The sequence below is a fragment of the Bos indicus x Bos taurus genome, chromosome 19, assembly GCF_003369695.1.
Source record: "Bos indicus x Bos taurus breed Angus x Brahman F1 hybrid chromosome 19, Bos_hybrid_MaternalHap_v2.0, whole genome shotgun sequence".
Taxonomy (NCBI): Eukaryota; Metazoa; Chordata; class Mammalia; order Artiodactyla; family Bovidae; genus Bos; species Bos indicus x Bos taurus.
Window position 1 is genome coordinate 41,206,652 of NC_040094.1, and position 12,385 is coordinate 41,219,036.

General features: G+C 39.9%; 1 protein-coding gene across 4 annotated transcripts in view; it reads right to left on the bottom strand.

Moving 5' to 3' along the window:
• Nucleotides 1-12,385, bottom strand: part of IKZF3 (IKAROS family zinc finger 3) — a 93,521-nt gene that overhangs the window by 7,429 nt on the left and 73,707 nt on the right. For 2 of the 4 annotated variants that reach the window (XM_027517825.1, XM_027517826.1), the window contains one exon: nt 8,223-8,339. In XM_027517825.1, coding sequence (XP_027373626.1) covers nt 8,223-8,339 — 117 coding nt within the window. Of the gene's footprint in view, nt 1-8,222; nt 8,340-8,447; nt 8,700-12,385 lie in introns of those variants that run through there. The other 2 variants (XM_027517828.1, XM_027517827.1) reach the window with 2 other exon arrangements.

A 12,385-nucleotide genomic window follows, 5' to 3' on the forward strand; every position in this document is an offset into this window, starting at 1 on the left:
TTCTGTTCTTGAGGACTCTCCAACCTAGGGAGAGAGAATAGTTGGAACTGGGGAAAAATAAATGCTAAAAGTTTAGAAAGGGCTGCCTTGCTCTACAGAAGCTTATATTCTAAATGCCATGTTTGAGGCATTTAAGCGGGGGTCGGGGAACATGTCTTCTGTATAAAGGATTATAAGGCAAAGGCAGGGCAGTCTGGTACAAACTATCTATTTAAATGTTAAGGGAATACAAAAACTTCAGGAGTACTTTCGGAAGGGAAAGTATTCTTGGAAAATCTAAATTTTGAGAAGGGTCTTGATGAACTGGTTGGATTTAGATGTTCAGAGACACAGAAGAGAAATCCTAATTAAGACAGGAGCATGAATCAAGACAGACACGAGGGACCATCCAAGCTATGAGCAGGAAGGAATGAGAGAGTCTGGATACAGCAGTATCAGGAAGTATGGAATAAAGGATTTCTCAGACTCCACTTATCCCTCCACACTGTGCAGCAGCAACAGCCCTGGGCAGTGCAGAGGCTGCGAGCAAGAGCTCTAGAGTCAGATGGATGGATTTGATGTTGCCTCCTCATTACTAGTGGTGTGAGCTTGGGTAAGTTCCTTCACCTGTCTATGGCTCCGTGTCCTCATGTAAAATGGGGATAATAATTGTATCTACTTTAATTAATAAGAGCTTAGAACAGTACCTGGCACACTGAAAGCACTTGGTAGACATTAGGGTTTTTTTTTTGGTTTGAATCGGCTTGTGTTTTCTTTCTTTCCTTTTTTGCTAAAAGAAATTTGTTTTTTTAAGGAAACTTTATATCACCAACATAAATGGAAAACCAGAGTCACTTGCCACAAATAGAAGGTAACTATGAAAAATAAAGACAATGAAACACAGCAATTTATTAAAGTTTGATCAGATACTGTAAGTACCTGTAGACAAAGATCCCCTCTTTCTTTGCTAAAAATAGAGTTTACGAGTGTGCGATTAGTGCTGAAGACAACTAACATAAAGTCAAAATCTTTCTTCTTGGTATAATCGGGAAGATTCAAAGAGAACTAAAAAGAAAATCATTTTCTAGCCATGTAGATCAAGGTTTTCAAATGCCCTGTGAGCCTCCCAGCCTTTTGCCTCCATTTTGGGGAACGTTGAAAAAAGGTAACACATGGTGGGACCAAACGATACCCACTCTGAACAATCAACAGTCGGGCTTAGATCTGGACAACGGCAAACCTCTAATGCTTTGGAACAAGAGAGGCTTGCGGTCAGAATGTTATTTTAAGGATATTAATGTAACAGCAATGTGTAGGGTAGACCAGAACAGTGAGAAGTTGGAGACAGAAAGACTTGCTAAAAGACCTAATCAGACCGATTTGTCCTGCATCCCCACTACCTTAAGGCCAACTTGACAGCTTCCAGACAAATACCTCAGAGAAAAAATATGTTAAGAAAATCACCATGCCTTAACTACTCAATAAGTAGTAGGAAGACCTTTGCCAAAGTAATCAATAGTTCTTCTTTCAAGTGCCAGACTGGCTGTGTCTCTGATCAGAGCTGTTTGGAAGAATGAGACTGGAATACAAAAGCTGGCTTAAGTCACAAATATTCATTCCCCTGAAAGTGACACAGAAATGATGAACTTTGGTTTCCTGGCCTTTTCAACGTTACTGATGATTTTTCAGTGGAGCTAACTCTACTCAGTTCCTCCAAATACCAGGACTCTCTGGAAGTCTTCTTTTTGCCTATCAGAGAGGCTCCAAAAAGTTTCCGAGATGGGGCAGGCACATCCCAAACTCTACTTTTATTCTTTCTCCCAAGAGTTTGTTTTGCCTACTTAGGCCAACGATTTCACAGTCTCTACCACCTGCAGCACATGTCAGAAAACAGCTGAGTGCTAAGGTTGTAAAAGGCAAAACAGCAAGAGGAAAATCAGCTCTGGATGTGGAAATATGTGACTGAGTTCTGTGGTTAACGCAGACCATTGTTCATTTTTAAGAAGATGGGAGAGCCTCAGATCTTCACGTGCACGCAACCTGCCCTCATCAGATCCCCTCATCTCCGAGTTACGGTAACTTGAATAGTGCAGATGATTATCAGTCACCTGTAGACACGATGACTCAATGTGTATGAAACTCAGGAGGGGTAAGCTACAGTAATTGAAAAGCCAGCAGCTCACGTTTCTTTAGTAACACACTCATAAAAAAGGTTAGTCAAACCACAAGAGTGTAACTGCTCCCAAACCTGCTCAGAGCCTCCAGTCCAGCTTCTAGTCAAAATCAAACCACACCTCTGCGTGATTAATGAGAGCAGCTTCGGGCTGAAGTGGAGGTTTTCTTCCAATGAGAATACAAATGGCAACAACAAGTGCTAAGTTTAGAAACCCAGGCTGCCTCATGGGGCTGTTCCCTACCTGTGATTCCTTTTAAAGGTGTCAATCCCTACTGCCTAGGCTTTTGGTAACCCTGAACTGAGCATCTGCCCATCCTGAGTTGTGGCAATGTGGTGAGGGCATATGGTTTTTGGCTGCTAAGTGCCAACCTGAAAGTACAGAATCACAGCCTAGAGCTAAAAGGGACCTTAGCTGGGCACGTGGGTTCAGACTTCTGCCCTGGGCATCCAGGGACAAGATCCACCCCTCCAACCTGTTTACTTCTCTACTTCACAGTACCAAGCACTGGGCCTTATGTGTAAATACTAAGAAGAATAGCTACTATTTATTGAGTCCTACTATATACCCAGTGCCGTCCCAGGTACTTAGCATATTGTCTCATTTAACCTAAGATGAATTATCATCTCTTAGTCAGATGAAGGACCTAAGGCACAAACAAGTTGACTAATTCGCACAGGTTGCTCAGCTGGTAAATGGAGATGTGATCCAAGGGCCCATGTATTTCAGTAAGTGTTTGAGCATTAACTGTTTCCTGGCTGCTACCTTACCCGTGTCTCAATCTCACCACCAGCAATGACTCTGGATTCTCTGCTGGGATGGTTCCCATAAGCATAGAAAAGCAACTAAGCTTTGTTCTATATGGACCAGTACCATGCACTCAATAAAGATCTAGATGCGTAGAGTTGTCATGATGTCCATAAGTGCTTAACAGAGTACTGGCACATGTGAGCACTCAATAAGTGGTAGATCTATTATTATTATTGTTGTTAGCTTCATACCATGTTAGGTGCTTTGAAGAATACAAACTTAGTTGCAATCCAACAGGAGATGTAGCATGTACACAATTTCATTACACACTAGTATCCTTAATACTATGTGGTGGAACAAAGTTTAGAGTAGCCAAGATAGCAGAGAGAGGAAAATACATACCACACCTCAAATATACCAAATAACATGGGACAAATATTAATTTATTCTTCCTCTAAAGTCTGCTTGAAATCTGAGGTGGTGGAAGTGATGGTGGTGGAGACAGTTATATCATGAAAAGCAGACTGTTAAACCCGCCTGGATTGCAGGGGGAGGACAGAGAGAGGACTTAGGACAGTATGGGAATGTAGACCACGTGGAGGTTTAGGGCAGATGGGAGGGAGGGCATTCCAGACAGTGAGCATGGAAAGAATGATAACACAGAAGTGGGAGTAGTTCATTATGGCTGAATTAAAAGATTAGTTGGCTGAAATGATACATTTAGAAAAGACAACTTAGAGACAGATTGTGAAAGCCTCAGAACGCCTGGGTGGTTTAGATTTTATTCTGATGAGAAGCCATTGAAAGATTTTTTTTTTTTGACGAGGAGGAGAAATGATTTTGACATTAGAAAAATAACAATTCCGATGTGATAGTCATCACAACAGGGTAATGTGAAACACCAGGGTTTTCATTAAGTCTTTAAGCTTCTTCAAATCACTTAACTGTATCTGCTGATACTTCATACCATTTCCCACGTGTATCATCACTTACTCTTACTCCAAGCACATATCCTCCCCCTAAAAAAGGGCAGGTAAGTAGGGTAAATGGAATATCTGATGATGGTGATGGCTCTGATCTCACTCTAAGTGAGACTGAAGTGGCTAACACCTCTTCCAGGAGGAGGAGAACAGAGGGTAGGAAGCCACAGAACAAGAAGCAGGAAGGAGGAGAGAGAAAAGAGAGAGTTGTGGGGGTGGCAGTGAGGAAAACTGAGCTGGAGACCACGTTCGGTTGCTGCAGAAGCCTTTGTCCTCTGTGAGTCACCATGAAGTGCTATTTGGTTGTCATCTGCCCTGATGGAGTCACCACAGCTCTTTTCTCAAGAAAACACACCCTTAAGAGAGAATGACTGGCCTTCAAGAATTTTTCTTCCACCAGCTTTCAGTGACGAGATCCTCCCCTTTTCAAAGCCCCCATGTAGCACACACGACATGTACGGCTCTGGGTGACTTTCTGCGGAAGGAAGGCCTTGGACTGCAGCACATTCTAGACCCAGGCTCTGGCCCTGCTCTGTCACCCACGAGCTGCGTCTCTCCATCTTTCCCATCCCCCTTCCTCCCTTAATGAACAAACTTCACCTACTGGATCCTAATATTCCTTCAAGTTCAAAAAGGCCATGACTTTTGGAGGCTTATAGGATTAGGGATTTTGGCCCTTTGGGAAGGGACAGGAGAAGATACTTTTTGCTTTTAGAAATAGGCATTAAAACTGCTTCCTGTCACTCTGTTAACCAAAGCAGACAATTTCTCATTAGTTAGTTCACAGGGAGAACCGACAGTGTTTGCTGAAGTGTCAAAACCTCACGACATGTTTACCGGGGGTGAGTGAGATCTTTTTTCATGTTCTTTTCAACGTGAAAACTTCCTTTAATAAAGTAATACATGAAATTAAAAAAAATAGGGAGATGCTATGGTAACCACTTTGGTCTGAATAACACATCTGTTTTTGGAGAAAGAATGAATATCAGAAAAAGAAATATGCAGAAATGTAGTCATTTTCCTCCTCCCTCCAGGAGAGAAATCTGGCCTCTATTTTGAGCCAAGTATTTGAAGATGGCCTAGTTAGAAGTATAGTCAAGCAAGTCTTGAATAAGATTCAGAGAAAAGACACTCCCTAAGGGGGTTAGGTGCTAAAAGCAAGGTCTCTTGTCCTTTGGAAAGAACAACTAAGAAGAATTATTTTGATGATGTAAAGATGCTGATTTCTAATGAATGTGCGTCAATTTATTTCCCATTTTATAGAAAGTGATACAACATTTCTTGGGGAATTTAAAAAAAGGTGATTCATTTTTCTCCTCTTTGGGTGATTTTCTCGTCCTTACTCTTCAACAGAGGCATGTTTTTGTGTTTCTAAATGCATTTAGACAATACAATCCATCCTGCTTCCTCCGTTCACCTCTAATGGGTGAAAATGTTTTCTATGGGTAATTATCTCAAGCCTGTTAGGAAAGTAACAGGCTGACCTGATGGTATAATCTTCACCTTTACCCTCACAGTTCAAGAGGTCAGAGAAGTCAAGGCTGGTCTGGGAGCTGTGCAACCATCAGCCAGGATTAAAGGGAGTGACTCATTCTTCCTTCACATTTAACCCATTGCCATTTCCCTGGCAGCTGAATCCTTTCAGAAAATGGTGCCTTGGAGAGGAAATGGAGGAGAGAAAAGAGGGAGGGAAGATATTAGCTCCACTAGTCTTACATCACTACATCCTGAATACTGCATGGTGTCATAATGTTCCTTTAGTTCCCCTTTGAAATTATTCTTTTCTATCAAAAAAGTTGATTAAGTTAAGTGATTCAGAGAGTTTTATTTAAAAAAAAAATCTCTTAAGGTTCAGGGTATAAGCTAATGCTAGAAGATGAGAACAGTGCTAGGAACCAGACTATCACACACATGGCAGGAGCTCTATAGACATTTGCATGATAAATGAATGGACAAAAAGAGTGGATGAATCGGTAGTAATATACTAAGTAAAGTATGTAAATGTTGAACTAGTGTAGATGTCTTATAGATACTCAGGTTAAATGACACCTTTCTGAAAAAAACACCCTAAATTATATGATATGGTTTATAACATACAACAAACATATAATAACATATCATATCTATACAATCTTGAGAAAAAAAGTTATCTTAAGTTATACATATTGACTTAAAGTGGTGCTCATAATTGCTGGCTTTTATACTTCATCTTACAGACTTACAGAATGATGGAGCTGAGAGGGACCTTCTGGATCACTTCATCACCTGCTCAGTCTATTCATTTCACAGATGAGTAAACAGAGGCCCAGAAAGGTTATGTGATTTGTCTAAACACACACAGTTAAGAAATGACTGAACTGGAATCAGAACCTGGTCTTCTGGCTCCTAATCCAGTGTTCTTCCTATTGTACATTACCACAATTTACAAAAAGAAACAAAAAAATTCCCCCAGCTATTCAGGGCCCCAAAGTCCTGAAGTTGCTACCTCAGCTCAAATCAAGAGCTAACTAGACTGGGTTTCCTGATGCCAGCAGAGAGAACATGATGGTTCAGAAGATGAGAGAAATCAGTACCTACCAGATCAGCATCCCTCCTGAGTTTGGAAATGGAAGAGTGAAAACCCTCTGGTCATAATGGTCTTAAACAAATGGAATGGATCCCTGATGCAATAAGCAGAATGGCATGGACTTGGACATACGAAACATGTGTTTTTAAACCCATGAAAATACCAAAGCAACTTATTAAGTAGGGGTTTAGTTCAAGGACAGGTTTAAGGAAATTATATGAACTAAGTACCTTCTCTCATGTTTTAATTCTCTTAGACCAACATGCCTTGACCATAAGTGGACTGAAATTGTCATTTTACATTTTTTTATTGCCCATTTGTCCCCATATTCCTCCACCTACATCAGCTGCAGCCATTTCTACAGTCAAAACATCCCCCAAATTACATTATACTCATGGCACAGAATAATAATTCAAGCTTCCTTTTGTACTCCAGCCAGAACCTCTTTACATAAGTACAGCTCAAAAGATGTATGAGCAATATTTTAATATAATATCTTGGTGTCATGATTGGTCCACTGTGCCTAAACTCCATATGGAAGTCACTGCATGTCCCCTGACACTTCCCTCCAGGAGAGGGAAGTTGGTAATGAGGAAAGAGTCTCTCTAAACTGAAATGCACCAACTTTAGTCTGACACGATTTATTCTTACAGTAACTAAAAGGATACAAAAACTTCTCAGCCAATCAACATAAAATAAAAAAGCATAAATACCAAACTGGATAGCTTTGGAATATATGGGTTCCTTCAATATATCTCTATAATTCACATAAAATTAAAAAAACTAATTAGACCAGAATTTAAAATTATCTAGACCAGAATAAAATTTAATCAGATTAAAAAACCAGGCAGGCGCTTGATATCTGTAAAAGCTATTGAAAAGAATAAACACAAAAGAACTGAAGTAAAAAATCAATAGTAGCAACAGCTTTAGAAAAACAAACTGACAGGTTTCTAAAATATTACTGGTGTTGAAAAAGGTCTATTTTTGTGTGATAACTATTTTTGTTCAATATCACTGACTTTCAATTTATAGCAAAACCGATACATTCAATTCAGCTGCCTACTCCACAAATACAAATCTATTTTAAATATCATAGTCACATTTATGTAAACATCTGGGAGAGTTCAACAAAATATTTCTGCCATTTGGCAGTCCTAACACTTTAACGGACATAATTATTTCTTAGCCATCTCATTCTTGCTGTGTTTTTTGACAATGTGAAAACCAATGGTATAAAAATTAACTCCAGTAAGACAAGTGACTAAATCAAACCTTGTTATTTAAATCTATGCATTCTCAACCACATTCTTTTAAAACCAATTCTCAATCAAATTCAAGAAAATATAGCAATATATTTTAGAGCCTGAAAAAAGTTTGAGCATGATAAGGGAACCAACTTGTAAAATATAATTACAAAAGATTACAAAAATGCTATCTTGAACATCTTACTGGTGTAAATTGCACAAACTCTCTCATGCAACATATGTCATTCAAAATAAAGAGGAAGGAACAGCATTTCTAACACCAACTTCATTTAAGATACTGGATACCAAATACTCCTCTCTTTAGTAGTTAAGATTTTTTAGTTAAAAATATTTTATTTTATTTGCTCTAGTTATCAAAGTGAATACCGAAGAATAAAACTTGTAAATGGAAAAATCAATTATCTTAACAGAGATTAAACTAGGAAAGGCCTGGGTAGCAAGCATCCTATGTTATCTCATTCAAACTATCTGCTAACAACAGCAGGAAAAAGGGTTGTATTCTTACCAATGAATTTCTGAGGCATTGAGCTTTTTCGCTTTGCCACATTGCTTGCTAATCTGTCCAGAACGAGAGCTCTTTCACTTCCCATCTCTGCTTTGATGTGTCTTGCCTCCACACTTGCTGGTTTGGAAAAATGAAAAAAGAAGAGGGAAAAGAACACGATGATAAATGGAGAGAAAAAGAAATACACTGGAAGGAAAACTGTCAGAGGTCTGATGCTGTTGTTACCTGTTATTACTGCTCAGATTCTTGCTTGGGGTACCTGCTGTGGTCAGTGAAGCCAACACCAGGGCACATTCAAATCTTGCAGTCTTATGCTGACATGGGAAAGCCCGACCCATCCCCAACCAGTACCTTCATTAGCAAGAGGAAGTATTAAATAAACAGCCTGGACGTGGTTGGTTGCAAAAAGATAGATAGATGGAGATCTTCTAACCCCCGATCAGCCTTCTTTCTGATTCTGAGTAACTGCGTGTGACACCTGCAGACTGATATAATTCTTCTTAACAACTTTGAAAAAAAAAAAAAAAAAAGGATGGTGCCCCAGATTTACTGCTCTGTTTATGTTAATAGCACTTTTGAAAATAGATACACTTACCCAGACAGCAAGAAATCTACTCAGTGATTTGTGTATTGAAATTCTGAGTGGTTTTTTCTTTTTCTTTTTCTTTTTTTTCCAGCATGCTCCTTTCAGTTCCTATCTTTTAAATTCTATTTTTCTGGTCGCGGCATTGTCTGTTTCTTATGCTCTTCACATTTCAAAACCGTCTCAGTTAAAATTTCCCTGAGCAACACTTCTGTCTTGAAATTATAGAGCAATTTGTATAATGGATCTTTATTATATTTCTAATGAAAAATATGAATAAAAACGGACTAACAATATGGTCTGATTGTCAATCCACAAACAGACCTTCAAGTGGTATAGGTCTGTAGTTCTCAGACCTGCCTGAATATTAGAATCACCTGAAGAGCATATAAGACACACTTATGCCCAGTCCCCTTTCAGATCAGTTAAATCAGGACCTCTGGTGTAGGGGCCTAGGCAACAGTATTTTTAAAGCTTTCCAGATGATTTTTAAGATGCAGCAAGAATTGAGAAGCACTGAAATAATATATAAATAGTGCCAACATAGAATCAAACTGGAATAAATGTAGTATAATTTAGTCTGGTACAGCACACAGTACCCAATAAGAGTTTACATCTGAAGTTCAAAGAGACACCAGCTGCTCTAAACACAAGGCTTTACATTTTAACACTTGATGCTAGTCCAAGGTAGGGGTCAGTAAACTTTTTCTATAAAGGGTCAGAGAGTATTTTAAACTTTGTGGGACACATGCAGTCTCTGTTCCATACTCTTTGGTTCTCCTTACACTTTACAAATGTTCAGCCCTAAAGTGCACAAGGAGGTTGCTGACTGCATTTGGCCTGAGGGTCATAGTTACGCACACCCCTGCCCTAAGCAAACATGGTGTGATGCTACAAACATTTCTCTCTGTTTTATCATAAGCATTTCTGGAGGTCCATACTAAATGAAGTATCCATACATTCCCAATGTCTCTAAGGAAAAAGAAACTGAAATCAGTTTAAGGGACCAGAGTAAAAAGCAAGTGATGAGTGCACAATGGAATTTCCCACCCCCACAAATATATACACAGATTTAGGAATTGTCAGTATTCATTCTGCAGTTAAAAGAGTTTATTGTATGAAGAGATTCTAGGGAGATGGTGAAGGACAGGGAAGTCTGGTGTGCTGGGGTCACAGAGTCGGACATGACTGAGCGACTGAACAACGACAATATACAGAAATTGTTTCATGATCTCTGGGACATTCAGAACCACAAATGGACACACTCAGAGAGAAGAAAACTGGTCATCTCTGCAGTAAATGAAAGACAAAGAAAGACCTCAAGGGTAAGACTGTCAAGAATGGCCAGGGTGAGAGTTTAGAGCCAAATCAGAAAAAAAGAATTCAAAGTATTAAATAGTTTTCATTTTATTATTAGCACCTTTTTGGCTTTGCTTTTTAAAAACTCCTTGCCAGTCATTACACGATAAATTATAAAACTCAATTCAAGAATAAAGTTCAAGAATAAAATGAAATCTGGCTCCAAAAATGAATAAGAGAAGAGATTGATAACAATGACCATATTTACTAGACTTTGTTTCTTATCAAAAATAATTCTGTCCTCTAAAGAAATAAATCCAAGCCTCCAGTTTAAGCTATAATAACACTGTTTGTATAAATGAAGATAAGGATAAAAATAAGGGGGCTGGGCAGCTCTGGGGCTAGTGGTAAAGCACTGTGACTTCAGCTGACAGATCGCTGTAAATAACGGGTTCTTTAGTGACAGGACGCTGCTACTGAGCGAAGTGGGTCAAATTCTGTCCAGCACAAGGATAGGTTTAAATGACCAAACAGGAAACTATTATACATATTATTTCCTTTCACACAAACCACCACCAGATGTGGCACTACCCAGAGCCCCAAGAGCAGAGAGATGAAAGACAAAGGCCTGGGATTTGAAGTAAGCTCCTGAGGCTGTTATAAGGAGGCTTTTCTTAGGAGTGTCGAAGAGGCAGCTCAGTTTGTGCTTTGACTTGGTTCCAGCAACCTTGAGGGGATTAAATCTAGGTAAGATCCTCCCCCACCCCACCCCTGCCCCATGTATTAATTATCAAAAAGATTCATAGTAAAATAAGAATGAAAACCAGTACTTTGGGAATTTTAAACTCTCTCCCCATCTTACCACTACTCTCTTTTAGTCTTTCAGTCACTCCTCTAACGGCCCCATTATCACCCAGAGATCTGTCAGTCCCAGGACTTCCTGCAAGCATTGTGCTGTCAGTTTGGTTTTCCCGTTTGGCTCTCAGGAGTCCCTGTCTACATTTTACCAAAGTCACCATCAATCACCACAAGCATCTTTCTGAAGACACATATTCTATACATTTTATATCTGGGAGGATGCAAAAGCGGGTATACAATGACCTGAATAACATAACTGGGGCCTGTCACTAAATGGCAACCTTTAGAGATAACATCTTCTTTTATCCCTGGTTACTCACCAAGCTTGTCTTGACAGTCATTTCCAGGTAAATCATACTCTGGAAATCAGTGACCAAATGCCTGACATTTAAAAAGATAAAATTCTGGAGTGTTGATGGATACACAGATAATTTGAGGCAAACGGGGAGACTTCCCCATACTCTACAACTCTGATTCGATTGAAAGGAGTCCTCTGAAACTACTAATCTTCTTTTCTTTTGCCATACCAAGAGGCCTGTGGGATCTTAGCTCCTCAACCAGGGACTGAACACCCACCCCCTGCATTAGAAGGCAGATTCTTAACCACTGGACCACCAGGGTAGTCCCTGAAACTCCTAATCCACAGGGCTGCCATCTACCAACACCCTCCTGCAGGGCCATTCACTCAAAATATCAGCTTCATGATGCCAATCCTCAGTGTATATGTGCATATACTCTAGAGATTAAGTTAATCTTCACTAAGTTAACTGTGTTTTCCAATTGGCAAGTTAGGCAAAGGCTACAGTTTCAATTGATTATGGCTTGGAAGGAAAGTTATGACCAACCTAGATAGCATATTCAAAAGCAGAGACATTACTTTGCCAACAAAGGTCCGTCTAGTCAAGGCTATGGTTTTTCCAGTGATCATGTATGGATGTGAGAGTTGGACTGTGAAGAAAGCTGAGCACCGAAGAATTGACGCTTTTGAACTGTGGTGTTGGAGAAGACTCTTGAGAGTCCCTTGAACTGCAAGGAGATCCAACCTGTCCATTCTAAAGGAGATCAGTCCTGGGTATACTTTGGAAGGAATGATGCTGAAGCTGAAACTCCAGTACTTTTCCACCTCATGCGAAGAGTTGACTCACTGGAAAAGACTCTGATGCTGGGAGGGATTGGGGGCAGGAGGAGAAGGGGACGACAGAGGATGAGATGGCTGGATGGCATCACTGACTCGATGGACGTGAGTTTGAGTGAACTCCGGGAGTTGGTGATAGACAGGGAGGCCTGGTGTGCTGCGATTCATGGGGTCGCAAAGAGTCGGACACGACTGAGCAACTGAACTGATACTCTCATTTTCTTCCCCCAAACTTTCAGTCTACTGCCTTGCAGTTATTGGACAACTGCTGTACTAAATGATGCACCC